The 17,089-nt window shown below is 28.8% G+C and overlaps 2 protein-coding genes across 2 annotated transcripts; one reads left to right on the top strand and one right to left on the bottom strand.

Annotated features, from left to right (window-relative positions):
- The first annotated feature begins 3,123 nt into the window (after positions 1-3,123).
- Positions 3,124-4,035, top strand: BDV37DRAFT_242454 (uncharacterized protein). The gene is made up of 2 exons (XM_032081325.1): positions 3,124-3,369; positions 3,422-4,035. The coding sequence occupies exons 1-2, from the start codon at positions 3,141-3,143 to the stop codon at positions 3,877-3,879; spliced, it is 687 nt and encodes a 228-aa protein (XP_031944055.1). The 5' UTR covers positions 3,124-3,140; the 3' UTR covers positions 3,880-4,035.
- A 247-nt stretch (positions 4,036-4,282) lies between these two features.
- On the bottom strand, positions 4,283-5,546 carry BDV37DRAFT_269762 (uncharacterized protein; the record flags this gene model as incomplete). Its single annotated transcript, XM_032084423.1, has 8 exons — positions 4,283-4,429; positions 4,497-4,612; positions 4,779-4,782; positions 4,816-4,874; positions 4,920-5,001; positions 5,095-5,109; positions 5,140-5,260; positions 5,500-5,546. 8 exons carry the CDS (start codon positions 5,544-5,546, stop codon positions 4,283-4,285), a joined length of 591 nt encoding a protein of 196 aa, XP_031944054.1.
- Between the last annotated feature and the right edge of the window lie 11,543 nt (positions 5,547-17,089).

Below are 17,089 nucleotides of genomic sequence, written 5' to 3'. Positions count from 1 at the left end.
GTGGAAATGGTAGAACCCAATGTCAAAGTGTTCACACCGGATAGTTTGGAGCAAGAAGGGCGCGCACCACCCAGCAAAAACCGGATACAGGAAACCGTCAAGTCCTCACTGGCTACCTACCAGTTTCCCCCATCCGCTCAGGACCTTGAATGGCAGGCGAGCTTTAGTGCCAATGATGCAGTGGATTGAGCATGTATTATGATGTGTATCTAAAAGGCATTTACCTTATACGGGATGATAGGCTCATGCATGCAATAACGTTACTGATAAACGAGCGGGCCATGTAGGTCGAGCGGGCCACCTTGTATTCTATATAAAATGGTAATTTTAGAAACCGCGTATCTTAATAACCAATACTAGTAGTAATCTGAATCCTAGTATATATACTAATTTAGTCCTGCAGATATATATACTAAATAGAACAAACTCTAGATTTAATAGTATCCTAGGTAATATAAATTACAATGTATTTTTGGTAATTTGTATATAATTATATTTAAAGTCTTAAGAAGAATTATTAAAATTTTACTTAATTTTATAAATACTGATAAATCTCGCCCTAAATATAATCTACTCTTATTCTAATAAATACTTTTTAGTTTAAAAAGTTCTTTCCTTTTAAACAGGTGGTCTAATATTTATAATAATATTGACTATACCCCAACTCACCGATCAATTAAATATAACCACTTCTGACTCTAACAAACTTTTAACAAGAGCAAGGAGGAACCTTCGAAAATATATTAGATTAGATCCAGAACCTGGCGATCCTTGTCTCGAGCTATCTAAAGATCTGCGGCTCTTCTTTATTAAGGTTGCTCCGTATTCTTATAATAGGGCGAGATATAAATTATCGATTTGTAGTTTAAGGATTTAGTCTGGCCATTTCCGTTTCGCAGTAAACCCAGGGATAGAATAGAATAAATAGTCCACCGTGGATAAGTCCACGAGATTTCCCACGATAACTATTAAGCTAAATGATCCATTGCTTAGATTTATATTATATCTATTGTTTTAAGTTAATTGTAGATTTTTCGTAAGAAGAGTTTATCGACCGGGTCTGGCCTTTGACTAGATATAGCTGGATATTTCGAGAATTAGCAGCCAGCAGCGTCTTTAATATTAATTATCTTGTCTCGGGTGGAATCGAGCGCCTTGTTCTCGAATAGAAAGTCCGACAGAGACAACTAATTAAGAAAAGAAATGGACGCAATAGATAAAAGAATCTAGATCCAGACTTTTGCGCTTTGCTATAGAGAGTAGGTTCGGTAATATTCAAGTACATAACGCCAAGTAATATAGATCGATATAAATATTATAAATTTAGCAGTCACTCTCGCTCTTTTTAAGAGTAACGGCCCAGGCGACACGAAGGAATAGAATCTATTCGATTAATATCTTAGAGTTATACTAGAGAGCCTATTAGATCTATACAATCTCAGTTCTATAATCGAACGTTGGAAAACTAATATAGTAAGATCTCTTTCCCCTTATACCTTAGTAATTCTACTGACAGTCAGTACAAGAATCTTACTATAGAAGAAAACTCTACTATCGACCTAAAGACTGTTAAGGCACTCAAGCGTCTATCAGCCATCCCTATACTGAGAAACATATTCTACGGGTCTATTTATAAATAATTTATATTTACCAACGTTAATCTATAGAGATATTACTTGAATACAGAGCAAATTTAATACGAACCAAATTCATGTTCATTCCCACTAATAAAAGGTAACTTCCAACGGCTACCAGTCATTAGTGACTCCCTATCACCAGTGACTACCAATCACTGGTGGACTTCCTACCACCAGTGACTACTAACTACCAATGACTCCCTATTACCGGTGACTACCAATCACTAGTGGCTGTCTATCACCGGTAGATATCCCCTTCAGGCTTATCTTGGTTATCTTATTGTTGGCTATCTGTAGTAACGTTCCTGTCTATAGGACTTAAGAGAAGCGTGTGAAAGTAGCTGTAAAAGAATTACTAGGAGTATAATTAGACTGGTGCTTAAAAGTATAGTCTTATATATAAAGTATAGAATCTTGATTTAGTTTATGGGAGTGAGAACACTGTGAGATGATATTAGATTAGATTAAGAGCTGCGATTTTCAATTAAATCAAAGGTGGAAAGTGGAAATAACCTTCTAGTAGATAAATAAAATGACATATATTTGCGCTGGCAGATAGCGTAATTAAGCGCTTTTCCACGGACCCCTTAAAAACCGCTTTCGGATTTAGTGTGTCTTCTTTCACTGTCTCTAATCAGGCCAAGATTGAGATTAAACTAGGGCTACCATCGAATCACAGTTGCTGGTCTGCTGCAAAATCTGGCCTGTTTAGAAATGAAAGCGAGTTCTGAAATCAGTGCATTGTCTAGTAGGGTAACGGAAAGCCAGAAACCGAAATATGTACAAATCCACTGCACAATAAACAGCGAAAGTACAGTCAGCTCCACGGCCGGTGAGGTCGCACCGAGAGGGCGCAGACGCAATTTCCGATCTGGAAAAGAGGGGGCTAAAATGAGAAGTATAGTAAATCACATCCACCCTGGCTGTTAGGGTATGCCCTAAAGCTGGTGGAAGGATCTCATTCCCTGCTCCACCACTCCACTGCGCCTCGCACTGCCTTGATAGTGTCCAATCAGATAGTGGACAGTAGATTGATACATGTATAACTATATCCAGGGATGTATGCGGGTGACTTGAAATGGCCAACATTACTCATGGTTACAATTATTAGTGTGCTCCGTAATATGTGCTGTGCAGTAATCCTAGCACAACGCCCAAACAATGACTTTGTGTTCGGATAACCACCTGTTTTGTCTCATTAGCGCATAGGAATCACCTTCAATATATGAGGACTATTGCGAGGCTTGTTTTGTGATCGATGTATTACTGCTATAGTTGACACACCAGCAGGTGGAATGTTGACAAATTCAATCTAGGGTTACATGAACATATCCCTGCAAATATCTGCTACTATCGCACTCACTAGCGCATTTGAAGGGCGCTTAAGAACAATCATGTTTCCACCCCTGGGCGCTAAGCAGCATATAAATCCCAGCTATACCCCTCTCTTTCTCGCGAGGTCTCATCTTTAAAATGATCCCGACACAGCGAACCCAAACCAGTATGTCGTGCTATTCGCTCCATTCGGGCAGGATATCTTCCAATTTTGACGCAGATTCGCCCTGCGGCATTCCGAACGCAACTTATCCCCACGTGCAATGTTGTGTAAAGGGTGACTATTGTATGAGCAATGGCATCTGCCACTTTTCCAAAAATAATTCGGACAATGGATACTATACCGCAGATTGCACGGATCCAACACTCCAGGACCCGGCATGCATGAACCGATGTGGTAATTTCCCAACTAAGAGGTTTACAATATCAATAATGCTAACTACATATAGGCAGTCAACCTGGTTCAATCATAGACTATGACAACAATACAGGGCTTTGGGCCTGTTGCTCATATACCAGTGATGGAAAGGCCAATTGCTCAAGCCTTTCTGATGAGAAATTCCTTGCTCCAGCACCCAGCAAACTGGTTACAATTCAATATCTGCCCCCCACCGGCACACCGGCATATGCGACTCCGACTGATGTTGTGTCTACACCGCTTGTGAATTCTACCGGCAGTCAGATAGGCGCTGGTGCTGTGGCTGGGATTGGGGTAGGGGTTGGTGTTGGTGTATTTTTGCTTGCGACGACTTGCGTATTCTTCTATCTTCGATGGAGGAGATCATCGCAACATAGAGTTATAGCGTCGAAGTCTTGGACCGAGTCAGTATCTGGAGTACAGCAGCCGCAAACAGTTCTTAGATATGAACTTGGAAAGTCTGAACCCCGTCCACAGGAGCTTGCATAACGAACTCCGATTGTTAAACTGTATTTCTATATTCTACTTACCATACTTAGGCTTTGAAATCGATGTTGTCGAAATGTGTAACAGTACACGGGAGGTTCAGCACCATAGTCATGTATGCGGCACGCCTACTCACTGCGCCGTGGAGGTGCCTCTCGCGGACGAATGGGGATTTGAGCGGAAGCTTAGAGAGTGAAATTTAAACTTTATTTTCAAAGATATACTCGCTAACCAGCACTTTCCTGTATAACTCTGTCCTAACACTATTAATAGGAACTCCGCATTACTTACGACTGTTAATAGCCGTAATATAGTCAGTTACGAGACACTTGAACTCATCCGTTCTATAGTAGAAGGTATTGCTATCGTCTGACGATTATCCACCGTTTAGTTAATCTCTGTACTGCTAGTAGAGGTTCTCTGAGATAGCAGTTATGTTAAGTGCTGTGTTTTGCCAAGGTTTCTCAATAGTATAATAGTCTAAGATTACTCTATACTCCTCGAATAGGTAAGGCTTTCTAGCCGCCTTGTAGGCTACCCCGTATAAGGTAATCTAGCTATTATCCCAGTTATTTGTGGTTTTCCCTAACAGTATTAGCTTCCACTGTTTAATTTATTACTAATATAGACTTATAGCTACTTGGATAGAGATGGAAGATTCTAAAGTTAATTATAGGAATAGCCAGGTTTTTAATAAAATTACTTTCTTTAGAGTATTGATATAGATAGCTTCTATCTGAACCAGTGTTGAGACTGAAGCCCTCTACTCTTATTAGAGATTATAGATTATAGAAGAGGCTAAGTTTATATACTATTACCGATATAAGCTAAATACTTCGAGTCTAATAATTTAATATATTGGCTGGTACTCTTAATCTAATTATATAATACAGTAGTCTTACAGCCCTGGCAATGGGGTTTATTAGCCAGTTCCTATACAAAGATAGCGGTAGAGTCGCTGTACCGCGAAATGACTACCTTGATATAAGCGCGGTAGACTTTCTATATAGTATTGTTAGTGTAAAAGCCCTTTTTCGACCCACCGAAGGTCTTAATATAGGTATTAATATCATTGTAGTCATCCCAGAAGTTAACAAAGTTAATAATCAACTTAATACCGTGCTTCTCTGCCAAGGAGACCACGTAGTCCAATCACTAGAGGCCATCTTTATTCTCATTGATAGTTGCCGTGCTATCTGCTAGTAGATAATAATAGACTAAGCCATCGATAGGCTTCTAATTGATATTATTAAATCCCTAGACACGAAGGATCTTGAGACCATATTTCTGCAAGTGACTGAACACGAGATCCACATCGTCGTTGTTCTTCTGGAATCCAATCCAGTATGAGTTGGAACCGGCAAAATATCCTGTCTTGCCATGTCTGAGGAGACAATCTCTATAAGGTGGATCAGACAGCCAGTTCCCCGACCGAGTGGGTGCAGAATATGGGAGGTAGAAGAATTTGGGAGGAAAGAGTGCTTAGGACAGCGAGGGAACGGTTCTTATATACTTGGAGACCGAGGCGGGTGGCGATGACAGTACGGGGTACCATGAGGCTACATCGAAGGCGGTAAATCTAACCGAAAGAAGGAATTCACAGCTCTATCTCCTATGAGCTACTGTGTCGTGTATAAGGGACTGAATGCTTCCATGGAGAGACATGGCATTCTTTAGAATGAGAAGTCTGTTTCTGGTAAATGGGTTTCATGGGTTTCATATATTGCAGGAGCACCGTACCAATATTCGTAAGCTAATTATGCTAACTCCAGGAATCTAATAGGCATTCTGCGGAACTGGACAGGATTTCTTCTATTGAGGCTGCTGTGCTCTAAAAGATCTATCTATACTACATCAGTATCCATGATTTAGGCGCAGACTGATCTTGGAATGTATATTCCTTATATTATTATCAACGTGAGATTGAATCAGCCAAGACCCCGTTCTAGAATAACAGATCCTGGGTACGTGCCTCTCCCAGGTCAAGTATTCCTAGGAATCTAAAATTCTATGAATAGGATTGATTCTACGACTATTGTTCCTGCTATAGGATTAATTCTGGGATTACAATCTTAGCTGATTCGATTCAATTGGATCGTAGCCTCTTTCCTAACCCTTCTCCGTATAGCTATAACTACTCGTCGTCGTCCTAAATATTTATTTAGATACGTGGATTTTCCTAAACTTAGCTTTAAAGCGTAGTCTTAAGATGCTATTTTTTGCTAAGAACCGTGCTCCAATATATCTGGATTGTATCTAGATTTTCTTTTAGATATTTTTTCGAGAATAGCCTCATAACCTTTGCCTAAAACTATTTCTTATTTTTTCTTAATTTTAATAGAAGATTTGTCTTTTCCGTAGACTATTTTATACCCTTTCTTAAGTTTCTATGGATATCTATATTATTTTGCTATTTTTATTTAATTATATTAAAGCTAATCGAGCGACTGGCTACTAGTACTTTTTTTTATTTAGATATTATAGATAGATATTCTGATATGTAGCGTTGTAGTATATCTTTAAATAGTTAAGAAAAAAATTGTAAATATTTATCGATTAATAGAGATAAAAATTAAGTATAAAATACTGGAAACGATATATATTTTTTTAGATTAAATATAGGATCTCGAATCCACTTAAACAGTTATCTATTTAACTTTTGTAACTTTTACTTATATAGTTTTGACTATTAATTATAGGTAAAAATATCTAGGAGGGTATTATACGAAGACTAGTTAGCTTTGGTGTTATTATAGGAGGTGGACTTTCGCGTATGGTCCTGGCCGTGTAGGCTAACCGGCTAAGGATTGCTCTCCTACCTTTCAAGCTGTGTGTTGAAGTCTAGATAATAAATAGATATATTATATAAAACGACTAAGAATTTAAAATATAGACAATTTGTTTTTAAAGTAACGAAACTATTGTTTAGATATATCTATAATTTTTTAATTATTTAAAGTCTATTGTCGGCGAGGATCATTAGATTAATTAGAATATCTTTATGTACGTTAGATAACTTCGCGCTTTACTTTGAATTGGGTGTGTTAGAAGATAAGGCGGCTACTTGAAGGGTAGGTATATTACTTAGGTTATTAATAGTATCTTGACTATTCTACAATGTGACTAAATCTAACGCGTGATCTGTGTAGTCTTCCAGAGATTACTATTACAGACCCTTGTCTAGCGCACCCTATCGAAGGCGGACACACAAGGCAGAATAACGATAGGATAACAATGATCGAGTCCTGAGCGGAAGGCACCAAACGAATCGTTTATCTAGTAGTTATTCGGGAAGGGCCGCGGACGCTGATAGCAGCCCATCATATAACACCTACTCCAGAACCTACTCCAGAGGGAGTATACCGGGGGTATACAGTACTATATACTACGATTAGATATACTCCATTTTCTACCCCTAAGAGAGTTACTATAGAAGTATATATTTAAGGATATAAAAGGACACTTATTCATATACTTAGTTTAGTTCTTCGTAATTAATCTATATTATTACTATAGAGTTACCTTTAAGTAGCAAGACCAGTCTCAACTCGTTTATACTTATTCAACTATTGAGTATATATATTTAATAGGCCTGACCCTTTGGACTCGAGTCTAGTATCGACGGTAGTCTTGTATCGACTGCGCCCCTGTGACGACGGCAGTCTAGTATCAACGGTAGTTTAGTGACGACGGTAGTCTAGTATCGACGGTAGTCTAGTATCGACGGCAGTCTAGTATCGACGTTAGTCTTGTATCGACGGTAGTCCCTTAGCGACTCCCGTCCTACCAGGACCGCAACCCAATAACGACGGAAGTCAACGGACGACTTCAGGTTAGTAACCCTCGTAACGTGGTCCGCTAACTAGTCTCAGACTTGACGACAGAGCCCCGGGCGTAACAATTACCCAGTCTTTTCTGGGTATTGTATATTGGATAGTGTGTAGGATAATAATATAGATAACTGCGGTGGTTAAATTTGGGAACCCGAGAATATATATAAGAGGATTTTTATATTTATATTTATATAAATATTGATTAACAGCTAGATCGATAGTTAATATCTAGGTAATAATAAAATTTAGAGTTGGGATTTATTATAAAGCTTAAAGGTAAAAGACTTATTATATAAATAATATATATAATAAGATTTAAAAGCTGGATATAATTTAAAAAAAGAGAATATTTATAGTTTAAAATTATTAATATAAAATACAGATAATATATTTTAAAAAATGGAAGGTTTAGAATCTTTTGATAGAGTAGACTCTATAAATATTTAGATTTGAGAGTAAAGGGTAGGATTAGGATCAGTGTAAATAAGGGATCTATAGATAGGGATTGGAGCATAGGATATAGTATAGAAAGAAAGTTAAGTGATAGAGAAGTTATGTAGCTAATAAGAAAATTGAATAGTAATATTACAATCTTTGCGAATTTTTATATATTTTTTTAAAAAAAATAGTCTTGTGTGCTGGAAGGAATACTAAGCTATAATTCTTTTAATTTAAAAATCTCTTCTCTACGGCTAACGTATCTACACTTAGTTAAGATTTTTAATCGAGCACGGAAATTAAGGACTTCTAGCTAATCACGACTAGTATATTATTTCTAAGACTTATATATCAAGCCTTTCAGCTTTATATATAGGATATGGATAAGGTGAGGCAATTTTACTATTGGTAGATGGTGAAGGTTAGACCGCACGTTAGAATAGGTATTGATTCTGGTAGATCGAAGGTATACATTGATAGGATGATATATAATCTAGGCTAGGTGGATTAGCAGGTCTTCTATTCTATAAATTTAATGAAAAGGAGCTATTCTAGTAGATTATAGGGCTTTTTCTTTACCTGGAGACTTAAAACTTTGTAGATAAAGAAGTTATAAAAATAATATTAAATTTAAGATTTAGTAAAAGATTAGACAAGATATATCAGTGGCGGCTTCCGACCACCCACCGCCTTCCGCCGGTGGGTGGTCGGCAGCCTAAAGGAATTTTCAGCCCAAAGGAAAAAAATCAATTTCTTATCTTTTTAAAGCTATACAAACTACAAAAAATATTTAAAATATCTAAAACTTTGGATTTACGTGTAGATAAGGCTGTTAAAGTTACTGTTACAGACCCTTGTCTAGCGCACCTTATCAAAGGTGGACGCACAAGGTAGAATAACAATAGAATAACGATAGCCGATTCCTAAGCGAAAAGTACCTAACGAATCGTTTATCTAGTAGCTATTCGGGAAAAGCCACAGACATTAATAACAATTCTATCACGTAATACCTACTCCAGTACCTACTTTAAAAAGAGTATATCAAGAGTATACAGTACTACGCACTACGATTAAATATACTCTATCTTCTACCCCTAAAAAAGTCACGATAGAAGTAGATACTTAAGGATATATAAAAACACTCGTTTATATACTTAATTTAGTTTTTCGTAATCAATTCTATATTATTACTATAGAGTACCTTTAGTAATACAATTAGTCTCAATTCGTTTATACTCTTTTAACTATTAAATATACGTACTTAATAGATTTAACCCTTTAGACTCAAGTCTAATATCGATAGCAGTTTTATATCAACTACATTCCTATAACAACGGCAGTCTAGTATCGATAACAATCTTATATCGACTGTATTTCTATAACGACAGTAGACTAGTATCGACAATAGTCTTATATTAACAGTAATCCCTTAGCAACTCCCGTCCTACTAAAACCGCAACCCAATAACAACAGAAGTTAACAAACAACTTTAGATTAGTAACCCTCGTAACATAATCCACTAACTGATCTTAGACTTAACAACGAAGCTTTAGATATAATATATTAATTACCAGTCTATATAAATTAAACCACATTTAAACTTAAAAACCGATAATATATCTTCTTAGTTATCCAGTAGTAAAAAAACTCTAGTTAAAAATACTTCACCAACAGAAATTAATTCTAAAAATAACAAATCTATAAAAAAATAGCTAAAGCAGATAAAAAATATAATTACTTAACTAATTAATAATACCAAAGAAAAAAATCAAAAAATTAAAGATCTCAAAACGAAGCTCAAAGAAACTAAAAAAGTTCGGAAAAAATATAAGAATTATATTACCTAACTCAATAATTAGGTTAGAGTAGCGATACTTAAAAATATAATCGGAAAAATAAAATTACTAAAAACCAAGTCTTTTAATAGAATTCACTCTAAATTATAGATATTCCTGACATAAATAAATATACATATTTATACAAATAGAAGGAATTTTATCAATAAAGTAGATAAGATTATCTTCATATCTACTCACTTATATAAAATAGTATAGAACTAGTTTAAATTATATATCTAAAAATATTACAAAATTACACCAAACAAGTAATCAAACACTATATAAAAATTATTCACCGACTCAAGAAATCTATACAAATATCTCGAATAAACCTTTGGAAATATTAATATTAAAACTATAACCAAACGCAAACTAAAGCAACTATATCAATAAAATAATATATTAATCTACGCAACGGAATTCTAATAGATTATATTTAAAATAAACTGGAACAAAAAAGTCTATATATCAACCTTTATTAGTAGTCTCAAAGAATATATAAAAAATAAATTCGTATAAATTAATAGATTAACTATATTTAATAAAGCAATCGACTTTGCTATTAAGATAAATAATCAATACCATAAACGACTTATAGAAAAACGGGATAATAAGATCTAAAAAAAAGATAAATATCAGCCCCAGAACTAATATAAATCTAATAATTAATAAAAATATACAAACGCGAAGCACAGCAATCCCTATAAACCAAAGTCTATAGAATTAAACACCACTAAAAGACAGGATCGATATACTAGTATCTCCCAGCAAAAACGCAAATATAAAAAAAAAAAGAAATTCTACTATAACTACAAAAAAACAGAATATATATTAAAAAACTATCAATAGAAAAAAAATAATTACTAATTAAATAGAAAACCTTAGCAAATAAATATAATAGAAAATAAACTAAAACCATTAAAAAAAATATAAGTCGCGCAACTCAATACCACTGCAATAGTTAATAAACTAAATAATAAAACTAAAGAAGCTTATAATATATCACGAAATCCTAAAACCTACAAAAAATTAAAAAAAATTAACAGCGAAACTAGATCTATATAACTTAATACTAATATAAAATTATTAACTAAAAAAATAGAATAATATAAGAAAAACGAACTAAATAGCAACAATTAAATTATACTAAATTAGCTTATAATTTATATAAACTAAATAATATAACCACATATTAAACAAGATTAAAATAATCTATAGAATACTATAAAACAATAGTATAGATAATTTAATAAAAATAAGATTGATAACTTAACCAACTATATAAATAATAAAATTTACAAACTTAGATAAATTAATAACAAATCATAGTATAAAATTATTATAAAGCTAATTAGAAAACGCGTGCAATACACGCTAAACCAAAGAATAAATAACTCTACTAATACTAATTAATATTATAAATCTATTTTAAACATTAATTAATTAAACCAAGTTTTAACTAAGATCGATCCCTTAAATAAAGAGTACAATATTTAATAGATTGGCTATAATCTTAATATAGAGAAATTTCTTAAGATACCCAAGACACTAATAAACTTCTAAAATAAAAATAAAAATATATATTAACGAATTATAATACTTATTAATATATTATAAAAAGTAATATTATTACAATTAAAACAAAAAATATTAATATCGAGACTATACTAGATATAACAAATCGAGATTAAACTATTATAAAAACAAAAGAATCTTATTAAATAAACTAACAACATAATTAACAATATCACGTAGAATTCTAGAAGATTTTTACAACTACTAAAAATACTACTAAAACAATACCTATATTAAAACTATAAATATTAAAATTTAAATATCAAAAGTTAAAATAAACATTACAAATATTATAATAAATATCTAATTATTTATAAAATATATAACACGGATCGATTCAAGTACTATAGTAAATTTAATTTAATTAATCTAAAATATATAAAAAGAGAATATAAAAAAATATACTATTAATTAAAAGAATATAAATATTATCACTATATAACAAAACTAATATATAATCGATACCTTTAAATAGTATACTTTAACAATTTCTATATATACTATTATATTTAAAAATAAATAGTATATTTTTAACTATAAAATAACATAGATCGAAGAACACTTACTATAATTAAATAAAAAAAATATATTATAATAATTATCGCTATTAATAAAAAACCAGCGCGAATAATAATAAACTTAAACGTAATAAATAATTTTATATTACCAAGATATTAAAAAAATATAAAAATTAAAAAATAATAAAAAAAGAATATCAAACCCTTACTTAAACTAGATAGCTAGAAATTAAAAACTAATTAAATCTTAATCGAAACAGTACCTATTACTATAGCTATAAAATAATATATTAAAAATATAGTTTTTAATATTATATTTTTAAAAAACAAGTATAATATAATATTAAAAATTTTATAACTTAAAGATTATAACTTAATAATAGATTAGAAATAGCGAACACTTTACTTAAATAATTACTATTATCTAAAAAAACTATATATAAGATATAGTATCTATATCCTTACCAATAAGTACACTAGTAGTAAAAGAATTAAATAGTATAATTAATATATTATAAAGGGAAATTCCACAAAAAATATAATTATAATAGCAACTCGACACTCGGAAAAAAAATAGTTAATTAAATTAATAGAATAAATATTTATAAATAAATAAAAATAACTAAAAGTTATAACACTAAAAAGCGAATTGGAAAAAAAATAGTACTCTTTATTAAAAATAAATTAAATATTAATAAAATTAAATAGCGACTTTTAGATACTTTTAAACTTTTAAAAATTAATAGTTAACTCTGTAGACTAGCTAAGTCTATCTAAAAAATATTAAAGATTCTAAGAACTATTCGAATAGCTATAAATAAATAAATTACTAGAATATAAATCGCATAATTATACTATTTCTATTTAAAAAGAAAAAGAAATAATATATAAATAAATTTACTTAATATTAAAAAAAAAGTCACAAGCTCTAAAAGAATATATTAAAAATAGATTTAAAAAGAAATAAATTTAACTATTAAAAAGTTTAGTAAAATATAGTATATTATTTATACTTAAAAAAAAAAAAATTACAATTATATATTAATTACCAACTATTGAATAAAATTATAATTAAAAATAGATATCTATTATTACTTATTACGGAGATATAAAATAAAATAAAAGAAATAAAATAGTTTACAAAGCTCGATATTATAAACACGTATTATTATCTTAAAATTATAAAAGGCAAAAAATAAAAAACTACATTTTAAATAAAATATAAATACTATAAATATTTAATTATATCTTTTAAATTTACTAATACACTAGTATTATTTTAAAGATTTATTAATAAAATATTAAAAAAGATTCTCGACGTATTTATTATTATATACTTAGATAATATCCTAATTTTTTTGTACAAACTTAAAGAATATATTAAATATATTTAAACAATTTTAAAAAAACTATAGAAAATAAAAATATAATTAAAACTAAAGAAATATAAATTTTATATTTAAAAAACTAAATTTTTAAAATATTAAATATTTATTAAAAAAATATAAATAAAGAAAGGGAAAGTAAAAGCTATCTAAAAATAGTTTAAATTAATTAATCTTAAGAAACTATAATAATTTATTAGATTACTAAATTACTATCGGAAATTTATTAATTAATACACGTAAAAACTAGAACTACTCTTTAATTTACTTAAGAAATTAAAATAATAAAAATAAATAAATAAATATCAAGATATATTTAATAATACAAAAGAAATAATTATTACTATATTAATCTTAGCGCAGTATAACCTAATTAAATAAACTATTATTAAAATCGATATATTTAATTATATAATTAGTACACGAATAGTATAAATAAAATTAAATAAAAAGCTACGACTAATAATATTTAAATTTAGGAAATTAATTTAAACCGAACTAAATTACAATATCTATAATAAGGAATTGTTAGCTATAGTATCAGTATTTAAAAAATAAAAAGTTTATCTAAAAGGTATATAATATTAAATTATCATAAAATTAAATTATAAAAACTTAATATATTTCATAACCACGAAAAAACTCACGCGAAGATAAATAAAATAAGTTAAAATATTATTACAATACAATTTCAAGATTAAATATTATAAAAAATTAAAAAATAACCAAATCAATACCTTAAACCAAAAACTAAACTATAAAATTAAAAAAAAAAATAATTAAACCTACAATACTAAAGCAGTATAAAAACGGATTAATTAAATATAACCGCTAGATATTCGTAGTAGTAATTGTAAAAATCAAGAACCCTATCTAATATCTTATTACAAAGGTAAATAAAAAAGATAAATTATTTATACAAAAGTTTAAAATAAATAACGATCTATTTACTAAAAATAAAAATAAAATTGTATACTACCAAAACCTTATATAAGTTTTTTAAATACTATAAAATATAATAATTTAGAAATACTATAATAACCCAACGCGAGAATATTTTAAAATTAAAAAAATATTAAAACAGATCGCAAGGAACTACTATTTCCCGAATATAGTAAAATAAGTTAAAAAATATATTAAAAAATATAAAATATATATTAAAAATAAACTAGCGAGATATAAACTATATAAATTTATATAATTATTAAATATATTTTCAAAATCTTAAAAATAGATTACAATCGATTTTATAGAACCGCTATTTAAATTAAAAGAATAGAATATAATAATAGTAATAACAAATCGACTTACTAAATATATTTATTTAATACTAAATAAATCAATACTTAATACGATATAACTCGCACATATACTATTTAACTATATTTTTATTTATTATAAAATAGTAAAAAAAATTATATTAAATTAAAATAAATTATTTATATTAAAATTTTAGCAATCGCTCATAGATTTAATAAAAATAGATTAAAAATTGACCACGGTATATTATCTATAAGGAAACGGTCAAACGGAAAGAATAAATTAAATAATTAAATAATACTTATAACACTACGTTAATTACTAATAAAATAATTGAATAAACCTGCTATCTACAACATAGTTCGTATATAATAACACGGAATATTCAATAATAAAAACAATATTTTTTTATATAAATTACGGATACTATACCAAGTTAACTAAAAAACTAAAAGATAAATACCTTATTACAAAAAAAGCTAGCAAAACAGTTAAAAATTTAAAGAATTTATAAAATTAATTATTATTAAATATTAAATTCTTTAACCATCGCACAGTAATATACTATAATTAATACTATAAAAAAAGATCTATCTTTAAAAAAAAAAAAAAAGTATTTCTACTCTATAGAAATATTAAAATAAAACGACCAAGTTCGAAACTCGACTATTAAAAAATTAGACTATTTAAAATTGAAAAATAAATTAATAATATTAATTATTGATTAAAACTACCAGACTCGATAAAAAAAATATATCTAGTATTTTATATCTTATTATTAAAATCTATACTAGAAAATATTAAAATCGCTAAAAATATTAAACTCGACAAAGAGAAAATAGAATACAAAATCGAAAAAATACTAAATTATAAACGAGTCAATAGAAAACTATATTATTTAGTAAAATAGAAAAAATATAATATCTTAAAAAATTTATAGAAATCTATTAAAAATTTAACGGGTTATTACCAGCTAGTTTAACAGTACTATTAATAAAAAGATTAAAATTTATCTAGAAAAAAGGGTTATTTATTATCTAGATTAAACTAGAATTAAAAAATATAATATTAAAGAAAATAGTATTTAACTTATTAATAAAACACTCCAGCTTATAAAAATCTTTAATACTAGAAAAATCTTTCTTATTAAGTTACTCTATAAGCAAAGAATTATATTTTAATATATAATTATTATATTTTTTTAAAAAATACTACTATTTCTATAGGCGAAGAATTTTTAATATTATTTTTTATATTTTTTAGAAATGCTCTAGTTAGTTCTACTAGACTTTTTTAAATTTAGAAATAATCTTCTTTTAGTTATAATAAAAATTCTCCCATTTACATTTACTATAAAATTATTTTAAATATTTCTAACTATAATAAATACACTCCATACAATTTTTATTCTTAGAATCTATTACGCAGGATTTATTACTTTAAATATAATAATTATAAAAATTATTAATAACAAAACCGTTGGCCAAGATCGTACGATATTAAAAAAATCTATTTTATTTACGCACCTCGTTAAATACGGGTATAATAGGAAAATATAGTAGAAAGTTAAGAAAAAAACTACTTATCTAAGTAAATCTATAACTTTATATTTTCGAAGACAAAAGTTTAAAAAAGAGAAGATAATATTATAAACTCTTGTCTAGTATATCTTATTAAAAATAGATATACAAAATAAAATAATAATAGGATAATAATAGCTAATTTCTAAGCGAAAAATATCTAATAAATTATTTATCTAATAATTATTCGGGAAGGATTATAAATATTGATAATAATTTTATCACGTAATATTTACTTTAGTATCTATTTTAGAAAAAATATATCGGGAGTATACAGTACTATGTACTACGATTAGATATATTCTATCTCCTATTTCTAGAGAAATTACGATAGAAATAGATACTTAAAAATATATAAAAACACTCGTTTATATACTTAATTTAATTCTTTATAATTAATTTTATATTATTACTATAGAGTACCTTTAGTAGTATAACTAATTTTAACTTATTTATACTCTTTTAACTATTAAATATATATATTTAATAAATCTAGTTTTTTAGACTTAAGTCTAGTATCGATAATAGTTTTATATCGACTATATTTTTATAATAATAGTAATCTAGTATTAACGGTAGTCTTATATTAACTGTATCTCTATAATAATAGTAAGCTAATATTAACAGTAGTCTTGTATTAATAGTGGTTCTTTAGTAATTCCCATTCTATCAAGACCGTAATCCAATAACGACAGAAGTCAACAGACGACTTTAGATTAGTAACCCTTGTAACGTGGTCCGCTAACTGGTCTTAGACTTGACAATAAAGCCCCAGGCGTAACAGTT

This window comes from Aspergillus pseudonomiae (genome assembly GCF_009193645.1).
Source record: "Aspergillus pseudonomiae strain CBS 119388 unplaced genomic scaffold BDV37scaffold_15, whole genome shotgun sequence".
NCBI classification, from domain to species: Eukaryota; Fungi; Ascomycota; class Eurotiomycetes; order Eurotiales; family Aspergillaceae; genus Aspergillus; species Aspergillus pseudonomiae.
The sequence above is the reverse complement of the archived record's forward strand: the minus strand, read 5'-3'. Positions and strand labels throughout refer to the sequence as shown.

Bases quoted from the DNA above. Each gene is read 5' to 3' on its own strand.
- BDV37DRAFT_242454 (XM_032081325.1), top strand. From the start codon at position 3,141: ATGTCGTGCTATTCGCTCCATTCGGGCAGGATATCTTCCAATTTTGAC. The intron at 3,370-3,421 runs GTAATTTCCCAA...AACTACATATAG, and splicing joins GGCATGCATGAACCGATGTG to GCAGTCAACCTGGTTCAATC.